The 25,096-nt window shown below is 44.2% G+C and overlaps 2 protein-coding genes across 10 annotated transcripts in view; one reads left to right on the top strand and one right to left on the bottom strand.

Annotated features, from left to right (window-relative positions):
* Nucleotides 1-8,111, top strand: part of EMILIN3 (elastin microfibril interfacer 3) — a 103,086-nt gene extending 94,975 nt beyond the window's left edge. For all 4 annotated transcript variants that reach the window (XM_072112096.1, XM_072112097.1, XM_072112095.1 and 1 more), the window contains 2 exons: nt 154-416; nt 1,424-8,111. In XM_072112096.1, coding sequence (XP_071968197.1) covers nt 154-416; nt 1,424-3,216 — 2,056 coding nt within the window. In that variant the 3' untranslated portion in view covers nt 3,217-8,111. The remainder of the gene's footprint in view (nt 1-153; nt 417-1,423) is intronic.
* Nucleotides 8,112-8,126: 15 nt separating this feature from the next.
* Nucleotides 8,127-25,096, bottom strand: part of LPIN3 (lipin 3) — a 45,493-nt gene continuing 28,523 nt past the window's right edge. For 3 of the 6 annotated variants that reach the window (XM_072112101.1, XM_072112100.1, XM_072112098.1), the window contains 17 exons: nt 24,274-24,494; nt 22,304-22,411; nt 21,856-21,958; nt 21,588-21,768; nt 18,533-18,617; nt 18,256-18,389; nt 17,899-17,992; nt 17,702-17,804; nt 17,305-17,397; nt 15,741-15,799; nt 15,531-15,627; nt 14,007-14,155; nt 13,735-13,821; nt 13,488-13,640; nt 12,614-12,725; nt 11,428-11,531; nt 8,127-9,429 (listed from right to left, as the gene is read on the bottom strand). In XM_072112101.1, coding sequence (XP_071968202.1) covers nt 9,276-9,429; nt 11,428-11,531; nt 12,614-12,725; nt 13,488-13,640; nt 13,735-13,821; nt 14,007-14,155; nt 15,531-15,627; nt 15,741-15,799; nt 17,305-17,397; nt 17,702-17,804; nt 17,899-17,992; nt 18,256-18,389; nt 18,533-18,617; nt 21,588-21,768; nt 21,856-21,958; nt 22,304-22,411; nt 24,274-24,494 — 2,037 coding nt within the window. In that variant the 3' untranslated portion in view covers nt 8,127-9,275. The remainder of the gene's footprint in view (nt 9,430-11,427; nt 11,532-12,613; nt 12,726-13,487; nt 13,641-13,734; nt 13,822-14,006; nt 14,156-15,530; nt 15,628-15,740; nt 15,800-17,304; nt 17,398-17,701; nt 17,805-17,898; nt 17,993-18,255; nt 18,390-18,532; nt 18,618-21,587; nt 21,769-21,855; nt 21,959-22,303; nt 22,412-24,273; nt 24,495-25,096) is intronic. The other 3 variants (XM_072112104.1, XM_072112103.1, XM_072112099.1) reach the window with 3 other exon arrangements.

The raw sequence follows: 25,096 nt of genomic DNA on the forward strand, positions 1-25,096 counted from the left end.
CAGAGGGAAACTTACAAACTCTATGCAGATGTTTTCCTCTTCTGCAATAGTAGATCCACCATTCTAGGTCTAGTAAATATTCTATAGGTAGAGACAGAAAGTTCTGGGTTTTAAGTTAATTCCACATTCATGGATATGTTCTTCTGTAAACAGGTATCGGACTCTCTTCAGACCCAAGTATAAGATTGGATACAAGATGGTGACCGAGCTCCAGTGGCGCTGCTGTCCCGGACATTCAGGAGACTCTTGCCAAGATGGACCACCTGTTCAACAAGGCTACCTTCCACCTTATATGGCACCCAAAGCAGCCTCAGGGCAGAAGCTATTCCCTCCACCCAAGACTCCACCGAATTATTCCAAATTACAGCCAGAAACTCTTCCTGAGCCTCCGGTGTCCCCCAAGAAGAGTGGCTATGGTAAGGAATATCACACTGCCCCAGACCCTACTGCACATGACTCTCTGCATCTATGTCGCCCAAATTTCTATTACTTCATCCCAATATATATCCAGAGTTACAAACCCAATTTACCCCAGAGCTGCATTTCCATTTCTATGGGCTTCAGAGCTAATAATTCCCAAGAATTCCCTGCTGACTCAGTGTCTGCTACAACACGTGCTCTGCTGATCTGCACACTGACGTGTAATCTTTACCTCTGGAATCGTACAGTAATCTGATTGTGGGAGAAAACAACTGGTGAAAATTGTTAGCCGGTTGTTTGATGACAAGCTTGCTGACTGTTTCCAGCAGTGGAATTGTGAATGCAGCTTTGGATTACAAGAAAACGCAGACTGTAGGTCTGGATCAGTCCAAGATAGTCAGATAATTACATTGTATTACTTAGCCTGCAACATTATTCTACAATCATTAAATGGATTTCCATGATACAGATATTGATTATAGATCATTAGAATATTTACTACACCAAATTGATATTTGAAGTGATTGGCAAGTACTTACCAAGTACCCATCACTGTACACTGTATAGCAACGGTTCTTGATATTGCAGTTCTTGATATTGTTACCTAGCTTAGTTGGTATGTGTAATATTTTTCTGGCCCAAGTCTAAATTTGGCTGGTTCCTTAAGGGCTTGTGTGACGTCAGGTAGATCATTGGCAGGTTGTTAGGCATTCATATAGCTTGTACCACTTGTATGCACAAGCACCAAACCAGTAGTCTCCCATTATACCAGGGGAGACCAAAAAAGGTCATCTTCAGTCTCATAACTTCCCTTAATACCACGTAGAATAGCAAACAGTTGTACATTTCTATATGTGCCTATAAGTGACAGATTACATTCATAGGCATCTGTTATAGGTTTGCAACAAAAAAAAAATTTCAAGGGAAACCTTGCAACCTTCTAGTAGCCCAGAATGTTTTTTTATCTACTTAATGGTAAAAATTATTTGTCACCCCATTACAGGAAGAAAATTGTCTCCTGTTTTTGGAGAAAGACTGGACCGTGTGGAAGAAGAGGTCAGGCGCCTGTCTCAGTCTTACGACAACTTACAAGGAGTGGTAAGCGGTCTGGGAGACTCTCTGCGCCTCGCCATCCAAGAGGACACTAGCAAGATGATTGGATCACTAGTGAGTGGTCCCAGTTCCTCCTCACAGTCTTCTGTTGGCTTTGGCATGATCCCTGAAGCTATGGCTGAGTCCCCACATGTCACCGGGGACTTGACTGGGAAAGTAGCTGAGGTGAGTGAGATGCTCCGCTCAAAAACAGAACTCCTGGAAGAGGTAAATGGGATGGTTATGGGCCATGAAGCACAGCTCCAGCATCTACTAGAAGCTGCAAGACCATCTCCACTTACATCCACTGAAATGTTAGAGCAGTACTTGGAGGGAAAGTTGGCCGAGTCTCACGCTAAGCTACTAGATGGAATAGAGGCTCGGCTGCAGAAGATCCAAGGTAGCTGTGATGTGAAAGTACAGTCAGTGCAGAAACAATGCCAAGACTCTGAGCAGGCGGCCGGTCATAGAATGCAGCAGGAAATGGACGGCCGAGAAGTGGCAATGAGGAGAGAGATATTAGGTTTAACTGCCAGAGTACAAGGGATGAGTGCACCCGAAGGCTGCTGCGGGCGCCTGGATGAGCTCAGCAGACGTGTAGAGGAACTGGAACGTAGCATGCGCCAGTTAACGGAAGACCACCATACCCTAAGCCAGAAAGTAGATGTAGAACTCAACAGGCTTATGCTGGAACCACAAATTGGAGTGAGACTGGATGAAGTAGAGAGCAGACTCAACTACACCGAAGAAGGTGTTAGGAGATGTTGTCAAGAAGGAGAAGAAAGAGGCCACGTATTGGCCGAGCTGGATGGGGTGAGGGCCTCCGTGGATGATAAAGTTCGAGTCTTAGAAGAGAGACTTCTGACAGCTGTGGGAGAGCTCACCAATGTCTCAGCTCCAATGGCTCTGGATGGTGCAGTGATTCCCCTGCTGGATGCCCATTTGTCAGGGATAAGGAAAGAGGGTCTCGAAAGTTTGGAAGGAGTTCAGAGTCGACTTGCAGCTGTGGAAGATTTGTGTGCTGCTGGGTGCTCCACACCAGAAGTAGAATCTCTTGTAGACATTCACACTGATCTTTCACAATGTAAAAAGCAGAACCAGGACGTTCAGAAACAGCTCGGCCACCTGAATAATACCATTCTGGGCCTCAAGAGGCAACTGGAAAGACAAAGGGAAGAAGCATTACAAGGGGAGATCACCTTACTGCAGGTCAACTTGAGGAGCGTTGGGCGCTCTTTGCATGGTCTGGAGGAGACTGTGACTAAATACGCTGATACTGTAGTCCAAGTCAACTCAACTGCAGAGGAACGTGGTGCTCGACTATCCGAGGAACTGGTTACTGTCCAAGGCCAAATTGATGGACAAAATAATGAACTCCGTACTAGTCGATCACAACTCTTAGGCTTGCGAGGGGACATGGAGAGGATGAAGGCACGACTTGCAGGACAAATGGGAACCTGTCAGTCCTTGGCTCGTGAACTTCAGGGGGAGATGTCCAAATTTGAACATAGGGTCGCTCAGGTGGAAGGGTCTTGTGGGTCTCAAGACCCAAGTTTGCTTGGCTATCTGGACCAGGTTAACAGCACGCTAGTGTCTCATGAGCAAGGTCTGGAGATCCTCAGACATGAGATGAGTAAAATCAACCATCAAGCACCCAGCCTGGAGCTGCCACCCACCACACAAGAAACTCCTGGAAAGAAATAAACTTCACAGTGGCAAACCATAGATATAAACTGGAGAGAATATGCCCAAGAGGCAGAACAGGCAGAGGGGACTTCAAAAGAAAATTAGACAAACTTATGTTTCTTGATCTTGGGGCAGCTAAGCCACTTTTGGGGTGGGGTGGGGGCAAATGTACATTGCCTGGTGTTGTATGAGATCATATGGCACTGCAGGGATGTGTATGGTGCTAGGGCATTATTAATATACCACGGACTAGATGGGAATAATTTATATATTGTCTCCTCTTCCTATCTGCTAATTATTTGCACAATCGCGACCCCTATTGTGCGATGCCACCTTGTCCCTGCAAATAGTCCCATTCTTATGCGCTGTAGCAGCAAATCTCTAAAAGAACTGATATTTATGACTGAGCAAACAACATTAGGTATTAAAAAATAATCTAGGTGTCACCTTCTTGGGTACCAGGAGGCCTGCCAAATTTCACAAAAGACTTGTCTTCTACGCAGTCCTGAGGCTTTCTTAGTGTTGCACATACGCCTCCTACTGGATTCTTTGAGGAATTACATTGAAGCAACCATGTCTATGGGTAAGGAGGTAACACTTTGCGCTCACTCATGTTATCTGTGACTCTTACAGGCTATAACAACAGATATGTAAGTTTCAGGTATAAAATGCAATTTGATCTGCAAAACGCATATTGTTTAAATGTTTACACTGCATTGTAGTAATGTATATTTTGTATAACCCCATGAGCACCCACTTCACCAGCCTTCTATGTGGTACCATGAGCATCCAAGACTGAGACTAGTGACAGCCAGGTCAAATGTCTCCATGTAGCTTAAAGGGGTGTTCCCATTTCACAGCAAATAAAGGTTACTGTTTGTATAATGAAAAGTTACAAATTAGTTAAAGTTTCCAATATACTTTCCGTATCACTTCCTCACAGTGTTCTAGATCTCTGCTTGCTGTCCTACTATAGAAAGCTTCTTTGTTTACTTCATGTGGACAGAAATCTGACCATGGTCACACAGGTGCACGACTCGTTATATCAATTTTTCTAGAGCGGACCCAATATCCCAGCAGGGATTTTTTACACATTTTTACAAAACTGCCATTGGCAGACTAGAACACCCATATTTTGACAAGAGAAGGAAAAATTATAAAACATCACTTTTATTTATTCAAGTAAAACATATATATGTTACTTGGTGCTCAAGGGGGTTTGTATTAAAAACACATTGTAGCATGTATCTCAGCACTGTTATATCACACAGCTCTGATTATTCTCTATGGTACTAACGAGCTGTGCACCTCTGTGACCATGGTCAGATTATTGTCCACTGGAAGTGAGTATAGAAGCTTTCTATAGGCTGACAGCAAGCAGAGATTTAGAAAACCATTAGGAATTGATACAGAAAGTCTATGGGAAAATTGCATAACTTTCCATTATACAAACATTGACATTTATTTGCCAAAATGAGAACACCCCTCTAAGCCTCCTGTATGGATTCCCTGCAATAGTCAGTATCTCTGAAGCAATCATCCATTATGTAGGCTCTATGCAGATTGACCGTATAACCTTTGGGTGATAACCTCTGGAAGTAAACATTAATGTTCTGTAAGCAGAGATACATAGATAGATTAGGAAATTTTATCATTTTCTCTGCAGACAGGATAAAACTCCTTTACGTGAGGGTGTTCCCGATTCTGAGCAGAGCTTAGGAGATGTTGGGGGTCATCTTATCTACCACAGGACAAAACGCAGCGACATTATGACACTATATAGAAGACAAGGGCCCACATTTATTAAAGCCCCGGCACCAATTTTTTGTCTGACTTTGCACATTAGGGCACATTTACTAACAATGCAGTGTTCACTATGTGCCGTTGCCTGTGTAGTGTGCAGGGGGCGCCAGATTCAGGATTTCTGGTGCACGTTCCGACAGAGGACACCACTTTTTTTGCTGCACCTTTAACATGGGGCGTGTGAAACAATTCTGTCGGACTCTGCATGATAAATGTGTTTCATGGTCGCACCGGAGCGCCCCCTTCAGTGCAGAATTTTGTGTCCCATAAAGAATAGTGCAGCCACGACACAAAGGGGTCATGTGAGACATAAATGTGGTACGGACACTTCTTAAATACATGTGCAAGCAGTTTGCACCTAAAAGAATGTGCAAAGTCCAACATAAAACTGGCGCAAGGACCTTAGTAAATGTGCCCTATTGGTGCCTTATTGAAGCAAACTGCTTGTACGTGTATTTATAAAGTGCTCTATATACGATAGGACACAAAATTCTGCACTGAAGTGCTCGGTCGGGCCGCGCACCACATTGGAGAAGTGCAGGGGGCACCAGATTCATGAAGAACGTGACCCACAATTCATGAATCTGGCGCCCTGTGCACACACATCTGATAAATGTGAGCATTGGGCTGGGGTTCCTTGTGCCCACCTGATAACTTTTTCTACTGGCCCATCCTCTATCTTGTTTCCAAATTGTCTGCTGCACCTCTAGTGTCCAGTAATGGATAAGAACCTGGGCTCACCGGAGGATCCTCTGATTCTCTGATGGGCCATTCTGACACTTCAGGGAGTATAAGTTACTGCCCCATCATGTGCATCCAATCCAGGGTAAGTTGTACCTACTGCTCTGCAAAATATAAAAGAAATGTACTTTTATTCATATAGTTTCTGGCTGTATACAATAGAAGGGGATGGGCAGAATGTATGGTCTTCTATTTTATGATTTATGATCACATGTATTTTCATGTAATAAGCTATATACATGCTGCCCCTAGCCAGTGATTGACAGCTCTCATCGTATACATACTCATACAAGAATAGCTGTCAATCACTTTCAGTTATTGAAGAGAACAGGACTCCCAGGCTATGTGTGTCCTACAGAATCTGTATAACTTTTTACATCATATTATACATCAATCCCCTCTATACCATACTGCAATTTGGAAGAGGAACATAGAAGACCAGATTGAGGGGCACATTACTGCCATAGACATCATTACAAGGCTCCTTCCATCAGCCCAGAATGAAGATCAGGCTGGTTACAAAAACTTTTACACAATTCTCTCCTCCAGTTCTTTGGGACTTCTTCTTCTCCATACAATCTTTTTAGTATCTTGTGGGGTTCCCCATTCGGTTCATTGTTTCCGTTGTGGTCAGTGGAATAACTGTGTAAGGCATTAGCTCCGGTAGGAAGACCCTTGGAGAATAATAAGGACTGCGGCTGCAGGTGCTAAATCTGTTGCACATCTGCCTCTTCTTGTAAGGAGAATTTTGAGAAGGAAAAAGTGTAATATTTTTTCACATTTTTTGTCATGATGGAAATAAATCTGCATATACTTGGCCGTGAGAATGGCTGAGCATGCATGTTTGTTGCTATAGGTAAAGTCCAACAAGCCTGACGTCATAAGATAATAAGCCCCCAGTCTGTATCGGATAACGCTGGTCATAAATGACTGCTTATTATCTCTGTCATTTATTCAATTTTTGCAACATTGTCTCCAAATATTCAATATTTTCCATGGAGACTATGCCTGGTGTTACAGCTCATCCGTATGGAGTTTAGTATGATAGAGATGAGTTGTAATACCAGATACAGCCTAGGGATAAGAGTGGCGGCGCTGCTACTGAAAATTAAGTTATTACGGCTACATTCACATGGATGTATATATATATGTACGGCTGCAAGTTTGTGTCTGGATATACGACCCCCATAGGCGCCTATGGCGTTTGGGTTTGGTACGATGAGCACGATGGTGAGCATGCTCTATCGTTGGCTGTAAGAATGGCCGTGTGTCACTATCTTCTATGGAGAGGGGAGGGGTGAGCAGTGTTCACCTCTCCTCCTCTCCAGCGTGGTGGACGTATGCCTGCCCAGCTACGGCCAGCCGGCCGCATTCAGACGGCCGTGTGTTCGCTCGACCGGATCCCGGGTGAGCACAGGCCCAGGAGGAGGAGGTAGGAATGGTGAGCGCTTTTCATCCATAAGCAGATGAGCGGCCGCCCTACACGGTGACAGTGGGGTGACACACGGTGGCTGCTTTTTTTTTTTACCAAAAACAGTGCCACCTTTGTACATGGTGGGTGGCGGTATGCCAGTTCAGCTGGATAGAGATCAGTACAGCTTAGTTGCAATACCACACACTACCACTGGTCAAGAGAGGAGCTGTTTTTGGAAGGAATCAGCCATGTTTTTCAGCCTCCGAACAACTCCTTTAACCATCAACTTCTGGATTAAAGGAAATTCCCAGTGCATTTATCAGATCTGTAAGAGAAATGTGGTTCATATCAGTAAACAACATTGACAATAAAGAATCACCCCCGCTCCGGCTGGTATTCATCTACTATATAGCCAGTACAGGACTCCTAGTATACACATATACACTATGGCACTAGCTCTTTCCGTAGCTCTACTGCACAATAACTGCGACCCATTTCGCAAAAAAAAAAACCTCAAATTAACCCTTTATATCCCACTATTGACTCCATTCTTCACAGATATCTAAAATCATCAATTTATTGTAACCTTCAAGTGTGCTAAACAAAATAAAATCTAATAAATTACATACATGGCCCCTGGAGACGCTATATACATGGAGATTGCTACAAGCTAAAGGGGCAAAGAAGCCGTAGTTGTGTCCGAAGGAAGAAACTTTTTACATTCAGTCAGGTGCAGATACACACACACAGATTAGATGGTGGCCAAACCCATTGATTTAAGCAGGACCCACCATGTATCGTGTATGCAGGTTGACGTTGTGTGAGAGAAGGGTCAAACAGGTTGGATTTTTTTTATTTTTTGGGAGTAAAACTGCAAGCAAAGGTCTCAGGAATAGCTTATACCTCTGCTGTATGTGTGAGGTAGTGTAAGGAACAGCACTCGGAAAGACTTATGTGTGTTTCACCAGGTAGTTTACTGTCTCCAAGACTGTCTCCGGCCTTGGAAATGGTCTCCAAGCCATGACCACCATAAGCCCTCGCAGCCACATACATATACTGCATATCAATCCATTACTATAGGCACAGCCATCACAGGTACGGTGTAAGACCTCCGAGAACATATTAATGGGCCACATTTATCAAAACTAACCCAAAAAGTTGCATTGTTGTCTATATGCTGGTGCATTTTATAGATTGTCTCTCCACAATACTTACCGTCACTGCGTCTCAGTAATCAGGGTGACATAGGGAGAGCCATGCCCTGACTATGAGTCCATTACACCATTGCTGGGATGTCATGTGGTTACCTGTCCTGTGTGTAGAGGAGCTGTCACCACTCCTGAAAATTACTATTCCACTTTTCTTATAAAACTATTCCTCCTAGAAATGTATAAATGCATTGTCATCTGGGTTTTACCTTCCGGGGGCAGCCTGCTGAGTGTAGGGATACATCTGATGGACACGCACTTATCCATGTATACGTAAAGAGTTGGGAATTTTTCGGAATTGTTATTTTACGGGGGATGCACATATTTAGTAAAGTAGTCACAAGCGCTGACAGGTTCTCTTTCCATACAGCGGTCATGGTGAAGAATGCGGATTTATGTCGGCGGTGATCTCTTTGCAGGCGATCAGGGGGTTCCTCTACCCCACAGACTTGTAAATCAGGGCCTTGCAGGCTGTGGCTTCCTCAGGGGTCGCTGACAGGATAAATAGCGCAGACATTCTCTGCTTGTCAGCAGCCCATGACACCCCCAATGTAAACACTTCCTTCAAGTCACATTCCAAGTCGCTCCTAACCCCCAGGAAGGAGCGGAGAGCCGCAGTCTGACGGCAGTAATCCTGCGTAAGATGTAGAATATTATTTTTCCATACAATCCGCAGAAACCTGAGGAGGATGTGCGGACTGTATTGTACTTTTTGTTGATATGGATTGTGATTATTATTATCATTATTATGATGTGTATTGTTGTTTTTATGAATTCCCGACTGAAGTACATTGTCGGACTCCGGCGAGTTGGTTATTTGTGAAGTAATAAAAGTCTCTGAATCCAGTACTACAGGCTTTGTGTGTGATGTGTGCGGCTCTGCTATGTCACCTATGGATCTTTTATTCTTATTAAGAGACGTCTTCCAAGTCTTCAGTACTAAGATCCGTCAGGGGATCCCTCCAGAAGGAGAAGTCACTGAACTCCTGAGAGAGCAGAGCGGAGACCGACTGGGATGAGGGAGGGGGAAACATGACATTCACCAAATCCCTGAGGGCTGCATACCTGGAATGAAAGGAAATGATGATAAGTGGAGCAAGGAATGAATGAAAACAAAGGCCTCTTCATTACGGGATGTCATATCCAGGTGTCTGTAGGCCCATAGCAAACGTCTAATCGGAGCCAAGCACGTGTTAACCCTTTCTTACCAGATATTTGCAAAAAGAGGAATCCATGTGGAGCAGAAGTGTGCTAAAATACTTGCTCAGTATATAGGGACGGATTGGTTACCCCTTTACCTTGATTTACTCTCTAGTGAATGAAGCAGCAGGTCTAGCAAGCTTACTGCCACACCATTCACTATCTATGGGACTGCTGGAGACAGGCTGGGCGCTAGAGAATGAATGGAGCCGCAGGGTGACCAAGCTTACTGCCACATCATTCACTATCTATGGGACTGCTAGAGACAGGTTGTGCCCCAGAGAATGAATGGAGCCGCAGGGTGACCAAGCTTACTGCCACATCATTCACTATCTATGGGACTGCTAGAGACAGGTTGTGCCCCAGAGAATGAATGGAGCAGCAGGTTGAGCAAGCTTACTGCCACATCATTCACTATCTATGGGACTGCTGGAGACAGGTTGTGCCCCAAAGAATGAATGGAGCCGCAGGGTGACCAAGCTTACTGCCACATCATTCACTATCTATGGGACTGCTGGAGACAGGTTGTGCCCCAGAGAATGAATGGAGCCGCAGGGTGACCAAGCTTACTGCCACATCATTCACTATCTATGGGACTGCTGGAGACAGGCTGGGCGCTAGAGAATGAATGGAGTAGCAGGTTGACCAAGCTTACTGCCACATCATTCACTATCTATGGGACTGCTAGAGACAGGTTGCGCCCCAGAGAATGAATGGAGCAGCAGGTTGAGCAAGCTTACTGCCACATCATTCACTATCTATGGGACTGCTGGAGACAGGTTGTGCCCCAAAGAATGAATGGAGCCGCAGGGTGACCAAGCTTACTGCCACATCATTCACTATCTATGGGACTGCTGGAGACAGGTTGTGCCCCAGAGAATGAATGGAGCCGCAGGGTGACCAAGCTTACTGCCACATCATTCACTATCTATGGGACTGCTGGAGACAGGTTGTGCCCCAGAGAATGAATGGAGCAGCAGGTTGAGCAAGCTGTCTGCCACACCATTCACTATCTATGGAACTGCTGAAGATAGGCAGTGCCCTAGGGAATGAGTGCAGCAGCAGGTTGAGCAAGCTTACTGCCACATCATTCACTATCTACAGGCTGGAGACAGGCTTGGCCTTAGAGAATGAATGGAGCAGTTGGTCAAGCAATGTTACTACCACACTATTTACTATCTATGGGACTGCTGGACACAGGCAGTACCCTAGAAAATGAATGGAGTAGTCGGTCGAGCAAGCTTACTGCTGCACCATTCACTATCTAAAGGAGTGCTGGAGAGAGCCCTATAGAATGAATAGAGCAGCAAGGCATATGATGACCCCACTGCTCCATTCATTAGGCTGAGCATGAACCTTGTTCTTGACACCAGTGATGGTCCTAAAGGTTGAATCCTCAGTCATGAGTAGGCTATCCCCTAATATGTGAATAGGGGATAACATGCAAACTTGCTAAACCAGCTTTCAGCCCACTACACCCTTATGGTGTTTACTGGCCCCTCATCAATGATATCAGATACAACGTTTAGGTGACTACTGTTGCCAATTACTAGCCCAGTGGTCACACTCTGCAGGCTCAGGAATGATGTGTATGAGATGTCATCGGTCTCGGGGCATGACACCTGGAGACAAGTATAGGCAATTTCTAAATTTCTATTAGTTTGTTCCGATTATTCTTAAAACCATTTCACTCATTCAATCCAGTAATCTGAGCTCACACACTATTCACATATAAAAACCTTAATTTTGCAAAATAAATGAAAATAATATATACAAAAAGTAAAAGCCAATATATATAACGGAGAATAAGTAAAATGTAAATGTATAACACGATCCCTTCTATGCAAAATCCTGTAGACTCACGTAGATTTAAAGCTGGAGTTCAGCTCCTGGGTCAATTCTCCCCTCGGATTTACAGTGAAGATCCGCGATTCTGGAACCCCCACTTCCCTGTAGGCTACGACATCCTGCGATGAGTGGGTGATTGGCACGAGTACAGAAGTGCGGTAAGGAGGGTGGGGGGGATTGGAGACATACAAGGAAACGGAGAGCGGGAAACAGGAGAAGAGAGCATTACTTGTTATTCGGCTATATTCTCACACATACATTTACATACAATCCACATCCCTTCTCTCTCATCATATAATGTTTCAGCATCCCCCGCACTAATTGAGGCCCGGATTTCCATCCTGAAGTTAATGATTGTGTTCTCTTTGTCTTTCAATATTCCTACATTCTACGCACATATGGACTTGGCGACACATAAAAAGCAGAACTTTTTTTCTATATTTCCCTTTCTGTGTGCCTTTGATGCTATAGACTATACAAATATGCCAGAGAAATAACTCTTCATGGAAAAGTCCATATGCTGTGGCTCTATTAATCCTCTGTTTGCTGTGGCATTGGAGGGGCACGGGGTCTCCTCATTAATGACTCAGGGAGAGGATAGGTAGCAAACAGGGTACATTAAACTGATGAAACAGAAACCCCATTGATGTAAATGGCAACTGCTTAAAGGGTTATCCCATTTGGGAATAGTCTCTGGCTCAATAAGGTGTTTGGGATTTGTGGGAGCAGCCGAGTGCAGCTGTTCTATGCGGTTTCCTAAAAATGTGTCAACTAAAATTAATAGATTCTCCATTATCGGTGTAATGCAGCTTTTAACCAGAGTTAAAGATCTTACAGAGAGATGGAGGGTGCAGGATGAGTCATACTCTACTGCTGCAGCTCCACCTATTCAGCAGAGCTCAGAGATGTAAACAAAGAAGCACGGAGGGTATCTGCACACAGTACAAAAGTAAGCAGCAGGACTGCTTAATCACCTGATGAAGATTCAGGGATTTTCTACAAGGCAGTTAAGGCACATGGATATTATATAAAGGAGTGGCCAACACCTTTAACCCTTCAGAACACATACATTCTTGACTGAGCATGCATGTGTGTATAGGTCAGGGCAAAAAGCTGTTCAACCAGCCGGAATATCACCTGCATAACCATCTTCAGTCACCAAACACTCAATTAAACATGTCATCAAGTTCCTTTTACTCACATTCGGTCTGTTACCAAACGCAGCATAGAAAGGACAAGGTTCTGTGAAGAGCTGCCCAATGTCAGAAAGACACGCTATCTTAAAGTGTTCTGGAGTCTTTTCTATAACTTCCCTGCAAGAAAAAAAACATATTAGGAATTCCCATGGAGCTGCCGCCACTTCCACCAGCTCCAAGTCTTTGCCTTTCCACTGATTCCGGCACAGGTGAAATTCGTTCTCCAGCCCCCCGGTGTTCCTGAGGAACCAGTGCTGTTAGTTTTGGCAATCAGTATGCTAATTAGGTTCCCTATTGTCAGGTGGGTGGTGCCACACTGTGTGCTCCAGCTTATGACTACCCACAATGAAGTAGCAAAATTAGCATATTGAATGTTAAAACTGGCAGCACCAATTTGTGTTTGTAGACATTTTCATGGTTACTAAAAACTGTAATCTTATTCTACAGTCCCATATGTGTCACCTACTACTTTCTTACCAAATGTAAAGTTTCATGGTATCTTTGAAAAAAGACACATATCCATCAAGTTCAGCCAAAGAAGGGAAGGATTGGATGAGGAAGGGATTTAGGGGAAACAATTCTATATAACATAACATCAATGTTATTTAGATGTAAAAAGGCGTCTAGGCCCTTCTTGAAGCTCTCTGCTGTCCCTGCTGTGACCAGCACCTGAGGCAGGCTATTCCACACATTGACAGTTCTCATAGTAAAATAGCCCTGTCGCCTCTGATGATTAAACCTTGTTTTCTCCAGACGGAGACTGCGCCCCCTTGTCTTTGGATTTTATTTAATCTGAAACAACTTTCCACCATATTTTTATCTTAGTAAGAAGTTGGGGACATCTGAATAGTAGACGTAGAAGCTATGGCTTCTATATACCTGTGAAGTGCGGCAAATAGACTACTTGGAGACAGAAGGACAGGCCCTGGTGGAAGAGTAAAGTTGTCTTCACTAACTCCTTGTAGGAAGGTCTTTGTTATTTCTGCAAGTCCCACCGAGCGTGCGGAGCAGTAGACAAACTTGTAATCATTCCTGTACAGACAAGGGAACAGTCAGTGTCTATACTACATTATATATAAGACTACAATAATAGTAAGGGCAGCAAACTGTTACACTTGATACTGACGTGTAGATGGCATTGTACAGCTGCACTATCCCAGGCTGTGTCCAGTCTTTTCCAAGCTGCGGCAAGATGTGACCAAGGGCATCCGACCTGAGGAGGGGAGTAGTAAAGAAAATAAACAAGCAATAGACTGAATACTATGGGCTAATCTTAGGATTTCCTGGTGGTTATAAGAGGTCAGGCAAGAAGTATGACATGACTTGTATGGAGGACTTACACAATTAGGAGACCTACAAGGAAGTAATTTCTCAGTATTGGAAGGTGGTGGCACTGACCTTGTCACTGTCCCATCGATGTCACTGATGATGATCTGGTCTGTGCTCTCCCATAGAAAGATCTGAGCTCGGGTACGACAGGTGCCTTGAAATTTCGTGCAGATGCTGAACACCACTTCATTTGCTCCACTTTTCAGATTTAAGCTTTCCTGGCAAGACAGAACAGAACAGTCACTGAAGGAAAGCAATGCAGAGTGATCAGATATGAACCCTTATGTAGAGTAATATGCAAAGGGTCAAATGATGGAAATAACAAAGGCCAATATTCACTAGAGATGAGCAAATGATTCAAGATGCGATGTGCTGAAGCTTTGCCAAATTTTCCAAAAGATTCACTTTTGGGTCTGTATAATTTCAGTCCAGGAAATTTCTATATAACCCCATCTAGTCCTTTAAAACACAACCTTGCTTAAGAAAAAGTCCTCTCTCATTTCGGTCATTTTCTACAGAATTTTTCTTAGGCTTAGTGTTGGAATTATATGGGTTATCCTTTAATGGCAAAATTTACAGAAAATGTACAAAAAGAGATACATGTGAGGTTATGGCATGCAAAACCATCCCCACGCACATTCTGCAGGCCCCACTGAGCTTCTCCATAACTGTGTAACTTCAGAGTTTCAGAAGTCCAATAGAAGTCATTGGAGCACAGGATGCAGCACCACTGATTTCTATGGGAATTTTGAATCAACCGGCAGAACCTGGAAGTCCTGGCATGGAGCAGATCAGCGAGACTTGAGGTACCCTGTTCTGTAAAGGTTTTGGCTGTTGGACCTTCCCATGATCACACATGATTAATGTCATTCCTGTTGCCCCGTGGTGCTTTGTCCGACAAGGACTCGGGTCCGTCGCGATTCACTAAGCTCGTGCGCCCGAGTTCCTGCATCCGTGGCTTCTGCCCCGAGGTCTGCCGGAGTTCACCAGCTTCAGCCCGGTGCATGTTAGTGCATGTCTTGCGACACAATTTTAAATGTTAAATCCCGTGCATTGTCCGAATCCGTCGGGTTGTCCGATGGCCCGCCCCCTGATTTCTGTTGCGTGCAAGCCGGCTGCGATGCGGCAAAATCTGATAGTGTGCGCCAAAATCCTGGGGCAATTCGGCGCAAAACGGAAATTGTCGGGAAACCCGACGAAAATGCGTCCCATTGCCTTTAAGACCAATGGGTAAACCATGAAAACAATGCATGTGCCAGATCCGAAATGACTGACCCTATTGACTATAACAGAGTCTGTTGGGTTTCATTTGTGACAAACAAGAGCAGATGTGAAGCCTTAGAGGCTGACAAACCGGAACAGTCATGTTTGTTGTCTCATAGGTTTTTAATCCATGTCTCTGTAATTCATTTAAAAATTACTTTGACAATACTGGGTGTGACAAAAATATGGCTCAGATTCCTAACAGGAAGACGGATCCTGGACACATATGGAAACATCAACAGCTTCCAGACTCGCCAAGATCTGCGGGCATGGATACAGAGAGGTCAGCATAGAGAAAAGCGGGAAAGTGCCAATAGTGTTCTCTCTTACTATCTGTTCAGATGTCAATCGTAGCGTTTTCCGATATGGCCGGGTATGTACTGGAAGTAAGGAAGGTTTCCTGTTATCTTCTGTCTTCTCCTCTAAACTAATAAGAAGAATTAGAAATAGGATCCACAACAACAAGGAATTAAGAAAGAAATAAGAAAAGATAGTAAAGCAAGACAGAGAGGAAGAAACTTAATATTAAGGGTCACTTACCGCTGGATGTTGGAGTCTTCATTCTGCTCCACATATTCCTTAGGATTTGCTATGGGCTGCTTGAGAAGGGGAGTGATGGAGAAAGTGTGTGGTAAGAGTGCGCTGGGGCAATATGAAGGAAGGCAAATATTGGAAAACCAACCAAGTGGTGGGGTGTGACAACATAACGAGATAGATCAAAGGGTGAGGAGCTGAAGATATAATTGGAAGGGGAGAACTTAGGTCAATGGGACGGAGAGACCAGGTCAGTTAAGGACAGAGTAGATGATGAGTGCTAGAGGATATAAGAGATATCAATTATGATATACACTCACCGGCCACTTTATTAGGTACACCTGTCCAACTGCTCGTTAACACTTAATTTCTAATCAGCCAATCACATGGCGGCAACTCAGTGCATTTAGGCATGTAGACATGGTCAAGACAATCTCCTGCAGTTCAAACCGAGCATCAGTATGGGGAAGAAAGGTGATTTGATGCCTTTGAACGTGGCATGGTTGTTAGTGCCAGAAGGGCTGGTCTGAGTATTTCAGAAAATGCTGATCTACTGGGATTTTCACGCACAACCATCTCTAGGGTTTACAGAGAATGGTCCGAAAAAGAAAAAAACATCCAGTGAGCGGCAGTTCTGTGTGCGGAAATGCCTTGTTGATGTCAGAGGTCAGAGGAGAATGGGCAGACTGGTTCGAGCTGATAGAAAGGCAACAGTGACTCAAATCGCCACCCGTTACAACCAAGGTAGGCAGAAGAGCATCTCTGAACGCACAGTACGTCCAACTTTGAGGCAGATGGGCTACAGCAGCAGAAGACCACACCGGGTGCCACTCATTTCAGCTAAGAACAGGAAACTGAGGCTACAATTTGCACAAGCTCATCGAAATTGGACAGTAGAAGATTGGAAAAACGTTGCCTGGTCTGATGAGTCTCGATTTCTGCTGCGACATTCGGATGGTAGGATCAGAATTTGGTGTCAACAACATGAAAGCATGGATCCATCCTGCCTTGTATCAACGGTTCAGGCTGGTGGTGGTGGTGTCATGGTGTGGGGAATATTTTCTTGGCACTCTTTGGGCCTCTTGGTACCAATTGAGCATCGTTGCAATGCCACAGCCTACCTGAGTATTGTTGCTGACCATGTCCATCCCTTTATGACCACAATGTACCCTGTAACATCTGATGGCTACTTTCAGCAGGATAATGCGCCATGTCATAAAGCTGGAATCATCTCAGACTGGTTTCTTGAACATGACAATGAGGTCACTGTACTCAAATGGCCTCCACAGTCACCAGATCTCAATCCAATAGAGCATCTTTGGGATGTGGTGGAACGGGAGATTCGCATCATGGATGTGCAGCCGACAAATCTGCGGCAACTGTGTGATGCCATCATGTCAATATGGACCAAAATCTCTGAGGAATGCTTCCAGCACCTTGTTGAATCTATGCCACGAAGAATTGAGGCAGTTCTGAAGGCAAAAGGGGGTCCAACCCGTTACTAGCATGGTGTACCTAATAAAGTGGCCGGTGAGTGTATATTTCCTATTGGAAATCTAAGCTTTCTCACCGGTTGGTTAGGCAAGCTCCTTCTGCGCCAAGAAAACCACCATCCTCGACTTCTAGGTGGCATCTTCTGCTGGGAAAGATGATCAATCACTCCCTTTAAGAGCACAAAGGAAATAGATTTGTAAGATGGTTAAATTCTAGTAGTGTCTGTCAGCATTATCCCTATCCAAAGGGCTTAATTAGTGATCACTGATTTTAACGGGACCCACAGTGGTCAGGAGAAAGAGGAACCAAAAAACTCAATTTACTTCTATGGGGCTTGTAGTACATTGAGCCAGATTTATCAAGCTGTCTAAAAGTAAGAATGTTCTTAGTTGGCCATGGCAACCAATCACAGCTGAGTTTTCATTTTACCAGTGCTCATGAATATTTTAAAGGAGAGCTGTAATTGGTCTCACATGCATACCACCGCTCTTTTCACTTTCGGATACCTGGGGAAGCATCTGGTTAAACACTTGCATGCAGAGAAGAATTGGGGCAGCAGTTGCCCAGTTGTAGAACCTGCACAGAAAAGAGGAATAAGAAAGTAAATGACGACATGAATAAACATGTAATAGTACAACAATAATGAAAACAACACCCAAAATTCACCCACTTGTTGTTTACTCGCAACACCAATCGTGGATCCTCTATGAGTGAAGGGTTTTGGCTGAAGTCGGAGAATGAGATCTTGTACCTTAAGAACCTGTCTAATAAGAGAGAAGGTGTAAGCAGTGGCGTAACTTGAAGCTGATGGGCCCCAGTACAAAGTCTGTGCCAGGGCCCCGACTATAATGTATGGGTTATAGTACTAGTCTTTTCATATGGGAAAGTGAGACCTTATGGGCCCCAAAGCCTCTTCGGCCCGGGTGCCACCGCACCCTCTGCACCTCTTCAAGTTACACCCCTGGGTGTAAGTCTTAGAGGACCCCCAGTGTGTGCCTCTGCTTAGGTGCTGATATAATTATTATACCTTCTGGGATGTTCCATGTGTCTGTGAGACCCCCACACAGTGACATATCCACGGATGGTAGAGATGGTTCCATGTTGTCTTCAGGTCTTGAGTCCTCCTTGCTCTGGAGAGGTGGAGGTGGGGGATGCGGGTCACTGCAAAGTAGACATTTTCATATTGTGCTAAGTATCCACAACATTCCACATCAGTTGTCAGAACATAGATCTATGTACACGAGGTCTCCTGGTGACAGGTTCCCTTTAAATATAAAAAGCTTCATACACTTCCCACCTCTTACCTGTTAGGAAAATAAAGCGACACTTCCTGTGAGTCGGGAGACAGAACATCATCAGAAAGCAACGGAGGACCTTCACTGGCTGCATCTGCATAAAACAACGACAGTGATAGATATTTAACTTAGAGTTGTAGCACATCATATGACACATCACTTTCGTGTTATTCCATTCTGATCCATAGTTTTCTTTTCTTTCCGTGTTGCTGTATGAGGGCTTGTGTTTATCAAGACGGGGAACTCTTTTTAATGTCATAATTAGAACACATGATGCAGTGATTAATCTGTCTAATTTCTTTGTGGCAGATATACAAATATGCCAAATATTTATAAAAAAATGACAAAATATGACAAATAAGATCAATAAGAGACAAAAAGTGCTCATAGAGAAGTAGATAAGATAAGTAGTGGTGAGATAATAAGAATGGGGCTCACCAGATATAGTTGTGCTCGTACCAGGCACAACACTAGTGGAAAGCGTGGGGGGAGGAGGAGGTCTACCGTATAGTGCTGCCAATCAACTGGATCTTCAGAACACAGTAGCCACACCGGACAGCTCCGGCAAGCCCACAGAGACCCGAGCCTTCAGCCTCATTCCACTTGAAAAAGGAATCCTCTGAGATTCCGAAACGCGTTGTGTTATTGGGGGTCATTTACTAAGGGCCTGAATCGCTCTTTTTCGTCGGGTTTCCCGAAAATTACTGGTTTGCGCCGGGTTTTTGGCGCACGCGATCGGATTGTGGCGCATCGGCGCAGGCATGCATGCGACGGAAATCAGGGGGCGTGGCTGTCGGAAAACCCGACAGATTCGGAAAAACCGCGTGAAGACCGCAACCGCTTCCGTTTACTACCAGTGTGCGCCGCATCGACTCCTTTACCGAAAATATGACAAATTTAACTGGGAATGGTTGTACCTCATTGAGGAGGCGCTCCTGCACTGCACATGCGCTCACCACGTGCACTGTATCCATGGCCACCAATCACTTCGAAGGCATGGAGCAGCCACTGACATGATGGGTTGGCTAGTTGGGCCAACACGCTACTTGTAGTTAGCATTTGTACCGGACTCCCGACACATCTGAGAATGACCCACTGGTAAGTTACAGGCAGCAGCAAGGAGGGAAAGTTTGCTACAAAACCCTGTTACTTGCCACAATAATGGTTCTGCTCTGCACCGTTGGACTAGAGGCAGCAGCTTCATAGACTTCATTACATGAATGAAATGAATGACATTTTTTACTGCATACACGGGAACATATCTGCACACTTTGGGGCAAATTTACTTACCTGGTCCTGTTGCGATCCCCGATTCGGACGGTCCAACGAGGACGAAGTGCGGCATGATTCATGAAGATTGTGCGCCTGAGTTCCTGCATCCGCCGCTTCCCCGCCTAGGTCCGCCGAAGTTCACCTTCTTCTTCCCGGTGCTTGTAAGTGCGTGTCTTGTGACACAATTCTAAATGTTAAATTTAACATTGTCCGAAACCGTCGGGTAGTCCGAGGCCACGCCCCCGATTTCTGTTGCGTGAAAGCCGACGCCGATGCACCAAAATCCGATCGCGTGTGACACAATCCCCTGTTTTTTAAAATTTTTCTTGATGTTTCCACATATCCCCTGATGAGCCCGGTGTTGGCGCAACATGTCATGTTTGGATTAGTTTACATCCATTTTGACCTAACCTTGATGACAGTTATCATATGGTTAGGTTCTGGTCGTGGTTGTGGCTTTTTAGGACCACTGCTCTGAAAGGACACGACACCACTCCCATAAGAGGAGCCTTTCTTTGTATCTGGTAGACTTGCAGCTTCATGATTCATTGGTTTCTCACTACTTTTAATGATGAAAGTAAAAGTTATGTTTTAATCACCAGGTGTATTTAGGCGGTATATTAGGACATTTACAATTTCTGACTTTGGTTATACTCATTAATGGGTATAGGGCAGCACGTGGCTGAGTGGGTAGCACTTCTGCCTTGCAGCGCTGGGTTCATGTCCCATCCAGGTCAACATCTGCATAGAGTTTGTATGTTCTCTCTGTGCTTGCATGGATTTCCCCCATGTCCTCCAGTTTCCTCCCACACTCCAAAATGGAAGGTTGTTTAGATTGTGATCCCCATCGGTACATTGACCGATTTTGCAAGATCTGTGCAGCGCTGCGTAATCTGTAGGTGCTATATAAATAAGGAATTAGTATTATAGTAGCAGCGTTATGCTTTGCAATCTTTGGCCACACTCATAGAGGTGAATGGAGTGGCATTAATGAAAAAAGGATCCGTGTTCTTATGATTGTTGGGGGTCTAGGCTGCAGGACCCCCACTTAATAGTAAATTAACCTTTATACTGTGGTTTGCGGATAACTTCCAAAGTTGGGATAAGCCCTTTAGCACTTAAAGAGGACCTATATTGTACCATTCCTTTGTTACTTCTGCCAAAAATGTATGTGTATGTGTTATGAATTGATATGTGTTTCTATACAGTCTGCATTGGTTGAACACATTGGGGGTCATTTACTAAGGGCCTGAATCGCTCTTTTTCGTCGGGTTTCCCAAAAATTACCGGTTTGCGCCGGGTTTTTGGCGCACGCGATCGGATTGCGGCGCATCGGCGCAGGCATGCATGCAACGGAAATCAGGGGGCGTGGCCGTCGGAAAACCCGACAGATTCGGAAAAACCGCAGTATTTTTTTTTAAAAAGTGCCGCTTGACACGCAGTTACCTGCACCCAGGATAGGATGGTGAACTCCGGAGAACTCCGGTGGACTTCAGCGCACCTGGTGTACATACCTTAGTGAATCGCCGGAAGACCCGAATCCTCGACGGAGAACGTGCCGCTGGATCCCGACAGGACCGGGTAAGTAAATGTGCCCCATTGAATTGGCAACACCCACTTGGCTAAGTACTCATAAATTGTCAGGAAGAATAACTAAGGAATGGAACAACAAGCGTTTTATAAAATCAAGTGATTGACCTGGAAATATCTTTGACAAGTAGACCCATATTTATGCTTTGATGGAGATTATTAAACCTCTGAATGATAAGTCCGGATTCTAGTACATACAAACCTTCATGACAAGGGGGTCCAGATATTTCCCCAGATTCCGGAACCCGCTGGATAGTGTTACAGTCTTCTGCTGGGTCAGGAAGCCCTGGATCTGGTGAGGTGAGTTGAAGTAACTCAAGCTCTCGTGTCGGACTGGGTGGGAGAGACTGTGATATTTGAGGAACTAAATCTGTCCGGGAAACCTGACAGAAAAAAAAAGGAATTGGAACATGTTAAACAAGGAAGACTTTGTGCGGATGGGAGGAAATGATATGAAGATCTTTCCTCACCTGCGGGAGTCTTCCCCAGTCCCATTCTATGCGGCTCTCTGAGCGGGGGGAGCCAGGGGTCCTTACTTCCAGTTCAGAGTCACTTTTGGGAGAGGGTGTGCGGCTACATTAAAAAATAAAAAGTACAAAATTAGAATGAATACCCCCCATGCCTGGGCAATTCTCGCATGTATTTCCATAGAGGAGTCAGTGACATTGTTGTTGAATATCTTATGTATACTGTAAAATATTGTGTATATGTATCTGAACTAGTAAGTGAAGACCCTCCACTCCCACTGCATTGACTTCTATGCAATTTGCAAACTAAAATTCTGCAGTTTTAACACTGGCCACTAAATCTTATAGTCTGATGCTTGCTGTTTGGAGCTGTTCACTATTTAGACCATCTTATCATTATTGGTGCTCTCATAGATAGTCAAACACTATACAATCAGCCTACATATGTCACCTTGTGGATGATTGCAAGAGGTCGTCTTCAGCAGAAGTGATGAGATCCTTAGGCTTTGATGAGGAGATGTCATCTGTGGTCTCCGAGAAGGAGAAGTATATGGAATCACTACATGTAATGAGACGCAGAGAAGGATATTCATATCTAGTAACTAAAGTATGCATATGCAAATGTAATCAAATCAATGGAATAATGTATCGTTATAACAGCAATCATATTTACCATAGTGAATGTGCGTGGAGGAGCGTTCCTATAGAAGGGTCCCATTTGATAACTCACTTAGCTCCAGTTTCCCTTCCTAATGTAACCGAAATAGGATACCATTGTATTCAGGTAACTACCGAGATACACCAGTATCACTTCATTTGGACGCTCTTCTGAGATCTACTAAACTTGCTACACTGATAAACAAGTTACCTGTGCATAGGGGATAAGTTCTTGTGATTGTAATGCCATTTAAACGCTTTACAGACAGTCCCTGGATAGTTTTATTTCCTTACAGAATTATATTATTAAATGAAGTATGTAAAGAGTTAATCTTTTCCCTCCTTATCTATCTACTGTGTATGGACATACGATGGCTTTCATAAATATTGCTCACTGCAGGAGAAGAAAGAAGCAGAAAAATTAAAGGGATGAATTTTTCCTTCATAAAGTATATTGCTTACTATTATCACCTGCACTATCCACTTCTGCAATAAAAAAAATCTATCAAAGGTTTAGTTACACTGCATGTCTCTGAAGGAAATCTACTGTCAAAATCAAGCATGATAAACCAGGGACACCTACTGATAGATCCAGGTACTATGACTGTGGTCATCTTCTTATATTTGTTAACCATGGCCTCCTTCCTTTGAAAATCAACTTAAACCTATACTAACTAGCCAGAAGGGCTCTCCCTGAGTCCCTCTGTGTTGTAGCTACACAGGATATTTCACTGTCTCAACTTTCCCCTGCTCCCTCAGCACCCCTCCCCCCTCACTGTGTGCTGTTGTCCAGGCAGAGGGGGAAGTGCTGAGACAATGGTGCTTATTTACTAAGAGTTGCGGATCACACTTTGGGCAGACTGTTCACTGGTTTCGGAATTTGTGCAGCTTTGACAGGTATTTAACAGGGGCTTGCGCTGGGATTGTGTCGCACGTGATCGGATTGTGGCGCAGCTGCGCTGCTTTCCATGCATCAAAAATTGGTGGGCAGGCTGTCGGACGATCCAACGTATTTGGACTGAGTGCGGGATTTGACTTAAAATTGTGTCGCAAGACAATGCACTTACATGCACCAGGAAGAAGAAGGTGAACCTTGTCGCACCTAAACGGGGAAGTGACACATGCAGGATATCGGGCGCACCATCTTAGTGAATCGCGGCACAGTGCATGATCGTCGAACAATGCACTTTTGTGAACTCGGCAGGTAGCAGCTTGGTAGAGCCCTTCTGGTTCATTTGCATGATTTTAAAAGTTGATATTAGAAGGAGGGAGGCCATGGATAACAAATACGATAAAATTACCACAGTCACAGATCTATGAGTAAGTGTCTCTGGTTTATCATGTTTGATAGTAGATATAATTAAACTTCGAATGTAGGAAGAGTCTGCAAATGAGCAAATGAAGACAGATTTTTTTGGGGGGTAAACAGATCGATAAATTGCCCCAGTGTAGTCTGTCTACAATCCCATCTCATTATTACAGCGTCACCAAGGTATAATACTAATTCCTTTATTTATAGCGCACACAGATTCTGCAGCGCTTCATAGAGCTTGTCACATCAGTCCATGTCCCCAATGGGGCTCACAATCTAATCATCCTACCAGTATGTTTTGGAGTTTAAGAGGAAACTGGAGGACCCAGAGGAAACCCACGCAAACACGGAGAGAACATACAAACTCTTTGCATATGTTTACCTGGATGTTTACCTGCAAGGCTGTAGTGCTAACCACTGAGTCACCATGCCGCTCTAAAGGTATGACTCACCATGTGGGCAGCAAAGTGTTTTCCGATCTATTGTTTTCTTCGAAAGACTCTTTGGCTTTATTGGTTTTTACTCTCTTGCTCCAGTTTTTCCTTCTCGTGGGGGTATCAATGAGAGGCAGGGGAGAAAGGAAAGCGGGAGAAGGTTCTGGTAAATCAGTGATGACATAAATGGAGGAAATATCCTGAGCTAGATGAGAAGTAGTGGTGGAGGAACTGGTCTCCTAGAAAATGAACAATGTTTTACAGTAAGTACTTGGAATGATAGGTTGGCTAGGAGATAAAGTAACCATATTTTTAATGGGATCAGCTGAGTATGCATGTGTTTTGAAGTGGATAGTAGGGTATGCCACTCCTAGACACTTCAGGCATTAACTTATCTTCCATTACAACAAAAAGATTGGTAGTTTTAATCAATATGCCCGATCCATCCTTCCCAAAACATCATCTGTCTGTCCAGAGGCTCATATACAGGCTGTCCCCTACTTAAGAACACCCGACTTACAGACGACCCCTAGTTACAAACGCCCTCTGGATGTTGGTAATTTACTGTACTTTAGCCTTAGGCTACAATAATCAGCTGTAACAGTTATCACAGGCGTCTGCAGTTAAGCTTTATTATTAATCCTGGTTCTGATGACAATCCAACATTTTTAAAATCCAATTGTCACAGAGACCAAAAAAAATTTGCCTGGAGTTACAATAATAAAATATAGAGTTCCGACTTACATACAAACTCAACTTAAGAACAACCCTATAGAACCTATCTTCTATGTAACCTGGGGACTGCCTGCACACAATATAGACTCCAAGTCCCTCTAGAATC

Source organism: Engystomops pustulosus, chromosome 6 (genome assembly GCF_040894005.1).
Source record: "Engystomops pustulosus chromosome 6, aEngPut4.maternal, whole genome shotgun sequence".
Lineage (NCBI taxonomy): Eukaryota > Metazoa > Chordata > Amphibia > Anura > Leptodactylidae > Engystomops > Engystomops pustulosus.